This window comes from Octopus bimaculoides, chromosome 30 (assembly GCF_046866305.1).
Source record: "Octopus bimaculoides isolate indiv1 chromosome 30, ASM4686630v1, whole genome shotgun sequence".
Lineage (NCBI taxonomy): Eukaryota > Metazoa > Mollusca > Cephalopoda > Octopoda > Octopodidae > Octopus > Octopus bimaculoides.
In genome coordinates, this window is record NC_142957.1 from 8,446,661 (window position 1) to 8,464,160 (window position 17,500).

At 40.1% G+C, this 17,500-nt stretch overlaps 1 protein-coding gene across 1 annotated transcript in view; it reads left to right on the forward strand.

Annotated features, from left to right (window-relative positions):
- Positions 1-17,500, forward strand: part of LOC149130179 (uncharacterized) — an 81,875-nt gene that overhangs the window by 23,469 nt on the left and 40,906 nt on the right. The window contains exon 2 of the mRNA XM_089346266.1: positions 2,534-6,570. Within this exon, the coding sequence (XP_089202392.1) occupies positions 3,876-6,570 (2,695 nt within the window). The 5' untranslated portion in view covers positions 2,534-3,875. The remainder of the gene's footprint in view (positions 1-2,533; positions 6,571-17,500) is intronic.

Sequence of the window (17,500 nt, forward strand, 5' to 3'; positions counted from 1 at the left end):
GCTAAACACTAGCCACCACCCTTCACCACCTTTATAAACTGCATCTTTGATGTATATTTGATAGGTTAACATATAAAACACCCTCTCCTCCCCTTCCGTCCATCTCCGACTACTACTACTACCTCCCACCACGTATTATTCTCTTTACTTTCCCCTCCCATTTCTCCCTGTTCATCTCACTTGTCTTTCTACCTCTTTCCCTTCCCCCATCTCGTCACGTACACGCACACGCACTGGCACACACACACATACGCACGCACACACACACGTATACACAAGCATACATTCTCATCTCTTCCTCCTCTTACCACTGCTTCCTCCCGTCACCAGACGACAACTCTCTAAATCCCCTCTCTCTCTTTTATCTTTCTCTCCCTCTGCCTCTCACCCGCTCTCTCCCTCTGCCTCTCACCCGCTCTCTCCCCCTCTCTCTTTCCGTATCATTTATACCTCTCACTCTCTTTTTCTCTCTCTACTCCTTCCTCTTTCACTCTCTCTCACTCTCCTATTCACTCCTCCTACCCTCTATCTGTACCTTTCCCTGTCGTCCTCTCACTTTCTCACTGTCCTATTCACTCCTCCAGCCCTCTATCTCTACCTATCCCTCTTGCAGTCTCATTCACTCCTCTCAAACTCGTTCTCTCTACCTTTTCCTCTCACCCTCGCTCTCTCGGTCACCTTCACCCCCTCCCACCCTGGCTCTCCCGCTATCTCCTCCTCCCGCCCACATTATATCATCCTTAATGGGAACATTCCGCAACTTTTTTTTTATTTATTTATTTTCCCTTTCATCCGAATCAGTTCTGAAAGATCTTCTGCTGCACACAAACACAACACACACAGACGTATGCATAATGCATATATGTGCATGTATGTGTGCACGTGGGAGATTGTGTAATATGTGTGTGCTTAAAGCTGTAAGCCCATCAAAATATACCCGGAAAGTACCCCACGGAGACATCCGCCTGAACAAAATATCATCGATAGATAATAGCTGTTCTTTCATGCAAATTTCCCGTCTCCAAGGTGTGGTAAACACACCATCACCGGTTGTCAAGCGATGATGGGAGAGAAACACAGGTACAAAGACACACACACACACACACACACACATACAATGGACTTCTTTCTAAGGCTTTTGTCGGCCCCGAGGCTATAGTAGAAAAAAACTTGCCCAAGGTGCCATAGAATGGGACTGAACCCAGAACCATGTGGTTGTGAACAAACCTCTTCTCAAACAGTCATACCTGCACCTGTATATAACATAGTTTTTATTTCTTTTATTCGTTTATTTGTTTCAGTCATTTGACTACGGCCATGCTAGAGCACCGCCTTTTAGTCGAACAAATTAACCCCCCGGGACTTATTCTTTGCAAGCTTGCTACTTATTCTATTGTTTTCTTTTGCCGAACCGCTATGTTATGGGGACGTAAACACACCAACATCGGTTGTCAAGCGACGGTGGGAAGACAAACGGACACAAAAACACACGCACATTATATACATATATATATATATATATATATATATATATATATATATATACACACGCATGTTATATACATAATTTTCCGAATCGTCGGAAAATACTCCGCACCCCACTCATCACCTACTGACCCTATACGAGACACTGCTGAGGCGCACAATGTATTAGTGGTGGTGGCCATATCCGAAACGGAACTGCTACAGCTGTTGGAACACATACAGACGTTCTAGACCACGTCCGCAAAAGGGGACACGGCACTCAGTCGAGTGACATGAAGTTACTCACCAGCACATTCCATCGGCACCTTACACATGCAGAGAATGTACTCCCAGATATCCCATGCCTATATAAAAGACAGGATGGTCACAAATGGAACATCTTTAACGATAGGTCTGTTGGATCGGGACTGAACTGGAACATCGTTCATCATAAGTCTACAGGATCAGGAGTGACCTGGGACTAAACAGCAACAAGGAAGGACACATTAGATAATGTAGTCCGAGATACACTATGTCTGAATAAAAGACAGGATGGTCACAGCTAGAATATCTTTGCTTATAGGTCTGCTGGATCATGACTGACCAGGGGCTAAACAACATCAACAAAGAAGGACACATTAGATAATGTAGTCCTAGATACACTATGTCTGAAAAAAAGACAGGATGGTCACAACTGGAACGTCTTTTGCGATAGGTCTGTTGGATCAGGACCGAACTGGAACATCTTTCATCATAGGTCTACAGGATGAAGACTGACCTAGGGCTAAACAAGAACAAGGAAGGGCACATTAGATTATGTAGTCCTAGATACACTATGTCTGAATAAAAGACAGAATGATCATAGCTAGAACATCTTTGCTTATGGGTCTGCTGGATCAGGACTGACCAGGGGCTAAACAATAAGCTAAGATACTTAGATAAAGTAGTCTTTGATCGACTTCTGTTAAGCAACAACAAAAACAATAACAGCTTAATGTCTTGTTTCATAATTTTTTTTTAATGTTCATTTTATTCTTTTCATTTTCTTTTTGTTTTTCTTTGATTTTAGATAATCCAATATTTCTTCAAAAACCAACCGCAATAAATTCTCTGGGACCCCTAAACGAAACTACGAAGGAAGACACCGCATGGACTCTGCAAAAATGGTGATAGTAGCAGAAGAAGCACCCTTTCCACAAATATATATTTGTGTGCTTGTTCCGAAATGAGGCATGTAACACAGAAGACATATTAGATATACCTACAGACACTGCGTCTGTATATATATATATATATATATATATATATATATATATATATATATATATGCATTCGTATTTATATAAAGTATATAAAGAATACATTTATATACACACAAACATATTTGTATTAAGTATAAAATGTGATAGACAAACACACACACACATATACAAAAACACTCAAACATATTCAGGCAATTGGTGAAATGAGACTATCAACACGGATGACATGATAAACAATTATTGTTATTAGTTTCACGCTGAGAGAAATAGAAATGTTTGTGACGTTTCGGATGTAGATCGTTCATCAAAAAAAAAAAAAAAAGAACCAAAAAAGGAATAGGAAGCTACATGTTCGGAAAAGGTTGAACTTGATAAGGGAAAAGAGAGACTGTTATGTAAGTTTTTATTGTATTGGTCGTGAAAAAAGCTTTCTGCGTATGTGAATGTGACATTGCTCGGAGATTTCAAGGGAGATAATTTTTTGTCAAAGAAATTTATTTTCAATGAACTCAACAGTATAAATACAGTAAAAAAAAAAATTAATTGAAAAATTTATCAAAATATTTGTGATCTATATTCATTCAACGTAGAATTGTTTGTAACAAGAGCAACAAAAATAAAAATTCTTGCTGGCATTTTTTTCCATTCTTGAGAGGTGGCCATTTCTTGAAGAAAAAGCAGTGAAGCTCTATCAGCGACAACAACAAAATATATTTAAAAAAAAGACAATAACAGACATACAAAAACGGTGTTTTGGCTCTCATCAAGAATATGAAGAAGACACTGCTAGTAAGAGATGTAATGAGTGGCAGCCAATGGAAACCAAGGGATATATCTTAAGTCTTTGAATCATTATATCTAACGTTAGAACGTATGTCATGTTTACAGAAGATGCAGGTTCGAGTCCCACGGGCTGCTTTCGACCTTTTCTATCTAAAGGGGTGTTTTTAACCCAATATTTATATGCTATTACTTATAGCGAGTCCCACCGATAAAAACAAAATATTTCACGTTCTCCCAAAGTTTCTAAAAGTTTTATGACGTAAACACAAACATTTATTTATTTGTTTTTTTTTTTTGGAAATTTTTAACGGCTGTTGTTTTCCTTATTTAAATTACAAATTTTATATTTTCTTTAATATCTTTACTATGTACCTCTTCCGGTTAAATTCGAAAGCTGGACACCCTTCTTCTGCTGTTGCTGCTATGTGTAATCGCGGTGTCCGAGCTGTCGAGAGGTGCCCGCTCGATAATAACCTGTCTATAATTACAAACGGAGACGGTTTTCTGATTGGACACTTCAATGACGTCACCGAGAAACTGACCAATCACTTTCTGAGCATCCTTCGCAGCAACACGGAAAACACGGGGCAAGAAGGCGATGACAAAGAACGGTTCAACGCACACAACACGCTGTTACTTTCACGGTGGATCGAACACAGGCCCGTGGCCGTCAAAGAAGACATAATAGACTCGATCGGTTGTCGCGGAGCTGTAGTGTTGAGGCCTTCATTCTGTACGTCGTGTGCATCTTGTGTTTGGACGGAGTTCTTTGAAACGCGTCGCTTTGGGCTTTGTAAAAAGCCAGGGTGTGAAAGCGACGCCCAGCTGCACCCATTACCTGCATTACAACGCCGTGACCATCTCCACCACCAACACAGCAAATGCAAGGATTTTGACTGTTGCTTTTTCTGCGATTGTTTTTGCTGTAATTATCTTCCTCTGACGTACCACGATCGTCATCGTCGTCGTCGTCATCATCATCATCATCATCATCATCATTATTGTCATCCTTCTCGTCATCATTGTCGACGTGATAGCGATTCCGTTTATGAAGAACAAGTGCGGGAGCAAGAACAAAAACAACAACAACAACAACAACAACAGCAGCAGCAGCAGAGAAAGAAACTACAGAAGCAGCAACAACAGCCAGAACAACAGCAACAAAGACAAATGCAGCAGCAACTATGGGAGGGGCAACAGCAGCAGCAGCAGCAGAAACAAGATCTACTGCAGCAGCACCACCAGAAGCACAAACCACACAAGCAACCAGAGCAGCAACTACAGCAGCAGCAGCAGCAACTTCAACAATTACAAAAACAACAGCAACACAAACACAAAACGCATTCGAGAATCACCAATAAGAAACCACCACCACCAACAACAACAACAACACCAACGCTATTATTACTACTACTACCATCCGCACCACCACCATCAGAGCACCACTGCTATCACCACCACCACTGCCGTCATCACAGCGATGACGACTACTACCACACCCAACAACACCGCCACCACCACCACCACCACCACCACCGACCAACGGACACGGGTGAGTTACTCCGTAAGGTGAGCCTTCAACTGGCGAACATTCAGAACAAAGCGGTTCCGTCGCGTGAAAGCCAGGCGTCCCTTCCTTGCTCGTCGAGAGAGATTTCTCGAAGCCTGTCTTCTTCTTCTTCTTCTTCTTCTTCTTCTTCTTCTTCTTCTTCTTCTTCTTCTTCTTCGGCATTGGCGACTGCATCATCACCACGGCCATCATCGTCACCATCGTCGTCGTCGTCGTCGTCATTTCCTGATTTTGCATCAACATCAGCAGCGGTATCCCCACCACCGTCAGCAAGTTCGTCGTCGTCATCATCGTCCCCACGAACGCCACCGCCTCTACCGTCGTCGTCGTCGTCGTCACGCGATGCACAAAACGTCGCCGACAAAACCAAACGTTTGCTGTCGAAGGTTTCCGAACGGTTCGGCAATTACCGAAAAATAAATCCCACCGGCACCAGGCCGAAGGCAAAATCAGGTGGTATACTAGCAGCGCCACTGCATTGCAAAGAAACCTCTTGTCACGACGAAGCTAAGCTGCGTGAAGCATGCGCTCGAGTTGTTGAACGACAAACAACCAAACGGTTTCCAGTTTACAACGCTAAACGCGGAGACGCTGGAGTTTGTCTCTGCTGGAAACACCACCATCAACAACAATACAACCAGCGCCAACGTCATGAACATCAACAACATCAGTGCCAACATCCCGTCTTTGTCGTCGTCGTTCTACTAGCTGATGCTGTCAATATGGACGCAGGCAAAGAACAGCAGGATTTCAGCACCGAAATCGGTTCCCTGGAAGAAGAACACTATTTGGTTGATTCTAATCTCAACGCTGTCCGTTCTGCTGAAATTCTTTCGAACAAAACCAACCAAAATCGTTGTTGTTGTTGTTGTTGTTACCATCCGGGGCCAAAATCGCAACAGAAAAGACAGCATTCTAAAGACAGGGGCCGAGATGGAATTAGCCTCCCGATTGCGAAGAATTTGGGAATTGAGAAAGTTAGACGGGCAGTGATGTTGGATGGCGGAAAACATGCAGCGTGTTTAGGTTTCGTGGAGGAAACTGGTCTGTGTGACAATGTCGCAACTTCCGGACTCGATAACCTTATGACTGGTCATGTGACAACCACAATACCAATTCTTCGGTCCACTGCACAACCCTTGTCTACGTCACTGCTGTGTGAAAATTCTTTACAGGATTTTCAAAGAACTTTCGTTCCCCCTGACGGGGCTTCGAATGAATCTCGAGGTATGTCACGAAAATATCGGGCCTTAGGCTCTTTGAGAACCGCAGAAACTGCTGTTGCTATCTCGAATAAAAATGAAGCCAGCAAGCCGGTTTCGTGCCCGACTGAAGGCGAAGTTGCAAAACCTGGACATACAAAGACTGCAGCCGGTAAAAAGTGTGGACAGAAAGTCAACACGTTGTTTGGTCGAGGGGGCGAGAAGATGTCGACGTCGGTCGTGGCGACTGCGTGTTCGAAACTTGCACAGATCCGCAAGGGTACAACGGGTAAAATGTCTCAAATAATACCAACATTGAGGTTTTTTTGGAACTAAAGTAAAGGCCTTGAAAGAGCATATTATTAGAAAATATTCTGAATCTGCTACACTTTCAGTCCTCAAAATGCATGAGGAGACAAACAAATATTCCCTCAGCCTTTAGATGAAATATTATTATCATGATATTATACCCGATTAAGGGGTAGAGATTCCATGTTAAAGTTATGTGTTTTGAGTTGATATAAAGAATAATAATAAATGGAGCTAAACGCATATAATCAATAAGTTCCTTATTGATTATGTTTTGCTCCATTTATTATTATTCTATATATATATATATATATATTGGTTGCAAGATTTTTTATGTGAATTCGTAGGAAGAAGGAATTTCAACCATGTTTCGTGGTCTGCTACCACAACAGCTCCTTTATAGGATCCAGTTAGCTGAAGACATCATCAGGAGGAACCACGTCCGGTTTCGGCCCCTACTCCTCTACCGTTTTGACGTGGCGGGGACCCCCCCCCTTTCGGAGGTGTCTTCAGCTCTGGTGTTGGGTGCATGTCTTCTTTCTTCTATTCCATGGCCTCTTCGATGCAGCATCAACGAGTGTCAGCGTCCGACTGACTGTCTTGTCAAATTCCCCTTTTTATACCTGCTGTTAGGCTCCAGCAGGCTGCCCCAGCAAGTTGTCACATGACACTGTCTTGGGAGGGTAATTACGCCGATATCAAGACAGACCTTGAAGAGAGAGGGCACGTCAATAAAGAGATTGCAGGTAGCGACGAAAGGACTTTGGCAAAACGAACAACCAATCGATTATTTAACCGACACATTAAACAAGCGGTCATTTAGTTCAGGGTCAGCGAGCCATAGTAAATTACCCAAGTGGGGTAAAAATGAAATTCTTGAGAGTAATGACTCGTTAGACATAACTAAAATTATATTAAAAAAAAAAACGTGTTCCTTGTTACGACAGAAATCTTTTCCTGGCAACGCTGTATTTGTCCAGTGTAATAGGACATGTAAATAGCTTCATATAAATAGATTTTTTTAAAAATGGATTCAATAAAACTTTTGAATTCAAAGAATCTATGATTTTCTTCCTTTCAAATCAAGGGGGGTAACGTTGGCGTAAATAAATATATTTTGGGGTAATTGGTTAAAAAAGTGTTCCGACCCGGCGTAGAAGTGGCTGTGTGGTAAGTAGCTTGCTTACCAACCACATGGTTCCGGGTTCAGTCCCGCTGCGTGGCACCTTGGGCAAGTGTCTTCTACTATAGCCTCGGGCCGACCAAAGCCTTGTGAATGGATTTGGTAGATGGAAACTGAAATAAGCCAGTCATATATATGTATATATATATATATATATATATGTCGGCCCGAGGCTATAGTAGAAGACACTTGCCCAAGGTGCCACGCAGCGGGACTGAACCCGGAACCATGTGGTTGGTAAGCATGTTCTATGTGTGCCATAAATATCGCCATCCACTTTAGAGAAAATATTTGTAGTTTGGAATCAGTAGTTCTTTGACTGCTATTTCTAAATTTTCAGTATGTTGGAGAAGCAACTCAATTGCTAATCCCTGTATATTTATAATTTATATATATATATATATATATATATATATGTATATATATGTCTGTGTTGGTCCCCCAACATCGCTTGACAACCGATGGTGGTGTGTTTACGTCCCCGTAACTTAGCGGTTCGGCAAAAGAGACCGATATAATAAGTAGTAGGCTTACAAAGAATAAGTCCCGGGGTCGATTTGCTCGACTAAAAGGCGGTGCTCCAGCATGGCCACAGTCAAATGACTGAAACGAGTAAAAGAGAGTAAAGAGAGAGACCCCTGGATTAGTTAGTCGGTTAAATACATAACCGATTGACTAACAATGAAGAAGTGATATTGAGCCAGGGCGTGATGACCCTCCCAAAACAAGATTTTATATACAATTGTAATATATAAGTATATATACATATTCCCCCCCCCCCCATGCATACGCGTGCACACACATATACACACACACATGCACACATACACAACCCGCCTCTTTCTTGCCTCGAAATACATTTTTTTTTTCTTTAAATTACGAATCTTTCATATAAATCTTTGTATTTATGTTGTTTTTTTTTTTTTCTTCTTCTTGGCATCGCAAATATTCTTAATACTCTGCTGAAAGGAAATAACATGTTTCTTTATACACCTCATGTTTATAACATCCCTACAATTACCCAGAATGCTTACAAACGGAAACGGATGTTGTTTTTGTATTGCTATTTTTCAACATTGGATTACGTTTGAAAAATTTAGCCTGGTTAAAGATTTATGAGATTAGAGATTAGAGATTGTTTTCTGAAAAACATGTAAGTTGAAATAACTTTCATAATCTTTTGTTTGGAATATTGTATGATGTTTGTGTGGTTCAAATATCGAGTTAGCAAACTTGGATCTTTTTTAAAACGGGGGCCACATTTTTCATTAACGAAACACTTTGAAACTTGGAACACTGGTAGAATGTGTCATATAAAACATCTTTTTCTCTTAGTCTTCTTTAAAAAAAAAGAAATCCATAAGTTATTCCATGTTAAAGTTGTCGTATTTCTGTAATTTCAACCAATCACTGACGTCCATTCAGCCGATATACATTAAGTGCCGACTACATAAACAAACGATTCTGAAACAATTAACCCTAACCCTAACTCTAGGGTTAGGGTTAAAGCAAATTTAAAATGAAAAAAGCAAATAAAACGAAGGTATGGAGATTAAGTACGCTTTACATCGCTTAATCAGCCAAAGGAGTAAATGTAAACAACTGAATACTTGTCAGTGATTGGTTGAAATTATCGAAATAAGACAATTTTTTACATGAAATAAATTCGAATACAAAAATATTTTTCTGTTCTATAACACAAAATAGATAAGTATACGAAGTTTGAAAGTCTTTCGGTACCAAAAACACTACGTAAAACATTAATGAAAAATGTGGCCCCCGTTTTAAAATAGATGCAACTTCTCTTCCTCGAGGTGAAATCGTTAAAATAAAATACCAGTTATATACTCGGGTCGCATATAATACGACCTGGCCATTGTAAATAATTTACATCACTCTATAAAGGATGCCCCCCTATTGTTTTGTTTCACATATTTATGTATTTATTATGGGTTTTATTTTCTTTCTGTGTGGTTGCGGCGGTGGTGGGCTGTGAATGCCGTGGTTTTATTTTATTGGTTTTTTTTTGTTTTTTTTTTGTTTTCTTTTGTTACTTTGGAGTCGCAGGTTCGAACTCACTGTGTTCTGTATTGAATTATTGGTTTTGTTTTATTTATAAACAATTTGTTGATTGGAAGAAAATAAATTAAGGAATTTTTTAAAAGAGGTTCAGTGTTATTTTTGTCTTTATTTTCACCACACACACACACACACACACACACACACACACACACACACACACACACACACACACGCATATACACATACACACACCATAGATACAACATATAGATACAACACATGCATATAAGTACATATATGCATAATACATACACACGTGTGTGTATGTGTATATATATATATATATATATATATATATTCAAGGTTGAATATGGTACTTATGCGTAGGCACTCGAATATCGCATCCCAAAAGGATAGGTGATCAAAATCAAAAAAATAAGCAACACAGATTTCAAAGGTGATTGAAGTACACACGTTTCATGCTACTTCAATTTATTTAAGTAATGCGAGCATTACATTAAATGCAATATGAAGAGCAATCTTCAGCTGCACGAAAATGCAGAAAAAATTACTGTAGAAAAGACATATTATAAATGTGGGAACATTTCAAATCCAAGTGGGAGAGAGAATACATAAAAATCCAAGTGGGAGGAAGAATATATAAGTCCATCTTGACATAGCCGAGTCTATCAGGCTAGTAATTGATTCTAGACAAAAGTTTTAACTGTCTCAGATTTTATTGTTTCTTATCTAGTGGTGATAGCATAAGGGACAATTACTTCTAAAGACTCCCTTTGGTGACGAATGACCATGGGATTTTTCTCCCTCTGAGACACAAGTCCGGGAAAGGTTGTTTATAGAAAACCAGCAGCTGCTCATGCATACCAGCCTCCCGTCTCCATGCCACCGATGTCATCCAAGAAGAGAAAGGCAAAGGGGCTGATACAGCTTGGCACCAGTGACATTGCAACTCATTTCTACAGCTGAGGGAACTGGTGCAACGTGAAATAAAGTGTCTTGGTCAAAAATGCAACATGCAGCCCGATCCGGGAATCGTACTCACTACCTCATGATTGTGTGGATTCAGGACATCGGTATACGATTTATAACATTGCTACTATGGGAAATTATTGGGATCTTTTTTAAAACGGGGGCCACATTTTTCATTAATGTTTTACGTAGTGTTTTTGGTACGGAAAGACTTTCAAACTTCGTATACTTATCTATTTTGTGTTATAGAACAGAAAAATATTTTTGTATTCGAATTTATTTCATGTAAAAAATTGTCTTATTTCGATAATTTCAACCAATCACTGACAAGTATTCAGTTGTTTATATTTACTCCTTTGGCTGATTAAGCCATAGCTTCGTTTTATTTGCTTTTTTCATTTTCTTTTTTTTTTCTTCGTTTTATTTGCTTTTTTCTTTTTAAATTTGCTGTTTTACCCTAACCCTAACCCTAACCCTCACCCTATCACCGATAGAATTGTTTCAGAATCGTTTGTTTATGTAGTCGGCACTTAATGTATATCGGCTGAATGGACGTCAGTGATTGGTTGAAATTACAGAAATACGACAACTTTAACATGGAATAACTTAGAGATTTCTTTTTTTTTTAAGAAGACTAAGAGAAAAAGATGTTTTATATGACACATTCTACCAGTGTTCCAAGTTTCAAAGTATTTCGTTAATGAAAAATGTGGCCCCGTTTTAAAAAAGATCCGTTGCGTGTGTAGTCACAAGAAACCATAGAAAACTCTGTAGTCCGCCCTTGTCTCGTCACAGTGGAACATGGGGATAGAAAAGCTGGGAGGAGAAAGGGAAATAATGTGAAAGAAGGCAGGGCTGCACTAGTACTTGGGTGGTGTTCTATTGTAATTGAGTAGACTGGGTTCGAACCCGCGGCTTCGTTATCAACAACCCAGAACCCTAACAACTAGACCACGCGCCTAAGTACACATATATACACACATGCATAGATTTCTTACCAACTACATGGTTCCGGGTTCAGCCCCACTATGTGGCACCTTGGGCAAGGGTCTTCTACTGTAGCCTCAGGCCGACCAAGGTCTTGCGAGTGGATTTGGTAGATGGAAACTGAAAGAAGCCCGTCGTATGTGTGTGTTTGTGTTTGTCTCGCCCCAACATTGCTTGAAAACCGATGCTGGTGTGTTTACGTCGCCGTAACTTTGCGGGTTCGGGAAAAGAGACCGACAGAATAAGTACTAGGCTTCCAAAGAATAAGTCCTGGGGTCGATTTGTTCGACCCCAGAACAAAAGAATAAAATGCGTGTATAATTATATACACATACATATGTACATAGATGTATGAATATCCATACAGATATATACGCACACATATATACATATACAAGTATGTAAATGCGTCATGTGTGTACATTTGCATGTATATAGATGTATGTATGTATATATGTATATATATATGTATATATATATATATGTATATATGTGTGTATATATATATATATATATATATATATATATATATGTATATATGTATATATGTATATATGTATGTGCATATATACGTATGTATGTAAGTTTGTGTACCTACATATATATGTATACATACATATATATATATATATATATATATATATATATATATATATAATACAAAGAATATATATACATGTATACACACATATATATGCATATCAGGGTACAGGACGTTAGAACAATGAACTACAGACAACGGAACGAACACATAGGAAAACGGAAAGCCACTTGGAATATCCCTTCATCAGCTGTCTCTATTCTAACTAGACGTTTCGAAGATAAGACAGAACATACTCTAGAATAGTCTCTTCTTGAGTAGTGGATCAACCAACTACACAGAGGATTCCAAGGTGGCAAACACAAACCAAGACAGGAAAAAATGGACAGTGAAAACAACATTCAAAAGCCGTACGGCCAAACGCAAATCTGAGGTAGAACGCTAGTAGTTCGTCTTGCTTTCACAGTGGCTGGAGTGAAAAGAAAGTTGACCACAGGTCACACGAGAGCAGAGAGGATGGTGGAGGGAGGAAATGGAACAAGGAGGAAGGGACAGAAGCAGTGAAGTAGAGGCCAGGACAGAGGGGTAGATAGAAAGATAGAGGAAGGCAGATAAATAAATAGATAGAAAGATAGATAGATAGATAGATAGACAGATAGATAGATAGATAGATAGATAGATAGATAGATAGATAGATAGATAGAGTCACGTCAGAAAAATAAAGTAGACTTACTTGCAAAAAAGGACGTGTGCGTTTAGTAATGTAATATATATACACACACACTCACACACACACACATATACACATATGTGTGTATGTATGTGTATGAATGAATATATGCATGTGGTTGTATATAAATATGTGTGCGCGCGCGCGTGCTAAAGAGGATTAAAAGTTTATCAGATAGCAGTCGCAAAACCGCAAAAATAAAAAAAACAACAAAAATCACCGAAAACTGGGTTTTTGGTTATCGTTGCAAAGATCAAAGAATTCTTGATCTGATTACTGTCAACAGAATTGGTTAAATGAAACGAAGGCTGCCAGCTTAGTGTGTGTGTGTGTGTGTATTGTGTATAGTGTGTATATATATGTCAGTGTGTGAATATGTGTATGTGTTCAAGTGTAGATATGTGAGTGTCTCTATGTGCGTCTGGGTGTGTGTATATATATATATATATATATATATATATATATATATATATGTATGTATGTATTTGCGATTAAGTAAATATATATACGTCTATATATACATACATACATATATATATATATACACATATATGTATATATACACCTCTATATATATATGTATATATACACATGTGTATATATATATATACATGTATATACATATATACATATATGTATGCATACACACACATATATATATTTGTCAGTGTGTGTGTATATATATATGTATATATATATATATATATATATATATATATATATATATATATATATATATATATATATATGTGTGTGTGTGTGTGTGTGTATATATATACATACATATATATATATTCACATATGTGCATATATATATATATGTCTATATATGCGTCTCGATATATATAAATGTGTGTGTTCAACTGTGTATATATATATATATATATATATATATATATATATATATATATATATATATATATCTGTATGTATCTATGTATATGTATATATGAATGTATATATGTGTCCGTGTGTGCGTCTGAATGTATACATACATACATACATACATATATACACACACACACGTGTATGTATGTATGTATGTGTATACGTATTAGTAATATTTGTGTTTTTCCGAGTGTCATTTCGCCTCAGCCCTCTTCATATGAAATATATTTCAATATATTATCCTCACCATCGTCGCCACCACTTTCACCTCTATTATCTTCACCACCATCACCACCACCACCACCATCTTCATCATCACAGACACCACTGACCCAGTGGCTTCGTCTACCAAACTACCATTCGTTACATCATTCTTCGTCTGGTTAGAATCTCAGAACCATTCGCAGACTTCAGGTTCTGCCCCAAAACGTTTCAACTTGTCCTGTTTTCTTTCTAAGTCTTTTCGTCTACCTCTTTTGTCATCAAATGCGATGCTTGTTTGTTTATTTGCTTGCTTGAGGTCATCCCAGTTTAACGGTCCTAGAGATGTCATCTTGCGTAGACCCGACCAGGTCCACCAGTGCCCTCCATTGCTTGCGCTCCCGTGCCAGCCCTTCTGCGTCCTCCAAGGAGTCCTCGAGCCTCTGGAGATCTTCCCCTAATCACATCTAGCCATCTGGTGCGGGGACTGCCATGGGGCCCCTCTTCCAGCCCACAGATGCTATGTCGAATGAGAGTAAAACCCTGGTCGGGTGATCTAGCTGGATACGGAGGACATGTCCGTACCAGCGCATGTTAAATTGCAAGGGACTAAAAGCTCTGTCCATGCATCTAACAGGTGGTGCAACATGTTAAAGATTCCCACATGGGGGCATGTTACACTTGCTTATCTGTTTGTTTGTTTCATGCTCTTGTTTGATGAGGCTGGGGTCTTCCAAGATTAGTGATCCCAAAGACGTCATCATGCATAGACCCGATCAGGTCTACCAGTTCTCTTCATCGTTAACGGTTACGTGCCAGACCTTCTGCATCCACCAAGATGACGTTGAGCCTCTGGACATCTTCGCCAGTCATGTCCAGCTGTCTGGTTGCTGGGCCTACCATGAGGCCTCTTCCAGCTCGCAGCCTTGTGAGTGGATTTGGTAGACGGAAACTGAAAGAAGCCTGTCGTATATATGTATATATATATATATATATATATATATATATATATATATATATATATATATGTGTGTGTGTGTGTGTGTGTGTGTGTGTATGTGTGTGTGTGTGTGTGTGTGTGTGTGTGTGTGTGTTTGTCCCCCCAACATCGCTTGACAACCGATGCTGGTGTGTTTAGATCCCCGTAACTTAGCGGTTCTGCAAAAGAGACCGATAGAATAAGTACTAAGGCTTACAAAGAATAAGTTCTGGGGTCGATTTGCTCGACTAAAGGCGGTGCTCCAGCATGGCCGCAGTCAAAATGACTGGAACAAGTAAAAGAGTAAAAGAGTATTCGTCGGTCGAAACTGAAACTGTTCAATCTCTTCAGGTAAATTCCTAATAAGATGCATCGAAAAGGTTGAAGTTTCGAGCGACGAAATTTTTGTCACCATATTACCAAGAAATAGGAGCACTCCGTCGCTTACGACGTCAAGGGTTCCAGTTGATCCGATCAACGGAACAGCCTGCTCGTGAAATTAACGTGCAAGTGGCTGAGCACTCCACAGACACGTGTACCCTTAACGTAGTTCTCAGGGAGATTCAGCGTGACACAGAGTGTGACAAGGCCGGCCCCTTTGAATTACAGGTACTACTCATTTTTTGCCAGCTGAGTGGACTGGAGCAACGTGAAATAAAGTGTCTTGCTCAAGGACACAACGCGTCGCCGGGAATCGAACTCACGGCCGTGAGCCGAATGCCCTAACCAACTAAGCCGGGTGGATACAGAGACGGGCAGACAGACGGACGGATGGATGGACGGGTAGACAGACAGATAGAAAGACGATGAACGGACAATAATTGGTAAGTCAAAAGATATTGTGTAACTAGGTAGAAATTAGAGAGGGGGGAACGGTGGGAGGAAGGAATGAGAGAGAGAAATGGATGGGAGAAAAGGACAAATTTAGACAGAGAGGGAGTTAGAGATAGTAAGAAACGAGAGAGAGAAAGAAGTGGAGGAAGAGAGACTGGGTGAGAGAGGCGAAGGCAGTAATGGGAGAGAGGCGAAGGTAGTAATGGGAGAGAGGAGTGACGATATAAGAATAAGAGAGGAGGAGGAGGAGGAGGACAGAGACGGAGGATAAAAGAGCGTAAATAGTAAATAAGAGAGAGATGGGGAGGGAAAGAAAGGCGAAAGAAATACGAGGGAGGGGAGGGGTACTAGGGACAAAAAGAAAAACAGGAGAAAGAGTAAATAGAGAGAAAGCAAAAGAAAGATAGAAAGAGAGTGGGAGAAAGGGTTGGAAGAAGAGTAAATAGACCGAACAAGAGAGTGGGGAGAGGCAATAAGAAAAACACAGAGAAAGAGATAGTAAGTTAAAGAGGAAGAGACGGAGGGAGGTAAAGAGGGTAAAAGATGAGAGAGGGAGAAAGAGAGGGGAGAGTGTAGGGCGGAGGATAAACGAAGCGATCTCTAGTAAAAGGAGTTTAAAAAAATCGCCGTGTCTGTTTGATGTGGAAGATCAAAGGAAGCTTTTATGTGAGGGTGAGTGAGAGTAGTGAGTGAGAGTGGTGGCGAGTGAGTATAGGTAGTAGGCAGAGGAGGTGAGTTTTCTATCGGTGGACGGAGATGGAAGGGTGGAGTGATTGAGTATGATGGTGGTGATGATGGTGGTGGTAGTGGAGAGAGGAGGTGATTGTATTGTTTTGTGTGGTCTGTGTGTGTTTGTGTGTGGCAGGCTAAGTGGGTATGTGTGTGTGTGTGTGTCGGTGTGTGTGTGTGTGTCAGTGTGTGTGTGTGTGTGTGTGTCGGTGTGTGTGTGTCGGTGTGTTTGTGTGTGTGTGTGTGTCGGTGTGTGTGTGTGTGTGTGTGTCGGTGTGTGCGTATATGTGTGCAAATCTCTATTTTGCAGGCATGTGTGTTTGTGTGTGCTTGTGTGTGCATGTTTGTGCGTGTTTGTGTGCATATGTGTGTGTGCGCACGTGTGTAGTGGGCAGAGGAGATAAATATACGGAAGGAAATGTAGTTGTGTGTGTGTGCATGTACATGTATATAAGTGTGAGGTAGGAGAGGGTTATGTGTATATATGTGTGAGAGAGAGAGTGTTTGTGTATATATTTATTAGTGTGTCTGCAAAGGAGAAGGTGTTTATGTGTGTGTCTGAATGTGTAAAGGAGTGTGTCTATGTATGTATGTAAGAATGTATTTATGTCTGTTTGTGTGTGTTTAAGTGGGAGAGAAGGAAGGATGAGGCAAAGCGAGGAGTGGGGGATGGAGGGAGGTTTTTGAAAAAGGTGAGAAGAAAGTGTAAGGCTAGGTAGAGAGGGATGTGTGTGTGTGTGTGTGTGTGAGTAATTAGAGAAGAGTAATAGATGTTAGAGAGGGGTAATGGTGCGTGCGGATGGGAGAGAAGGGAAGGATATAAGTA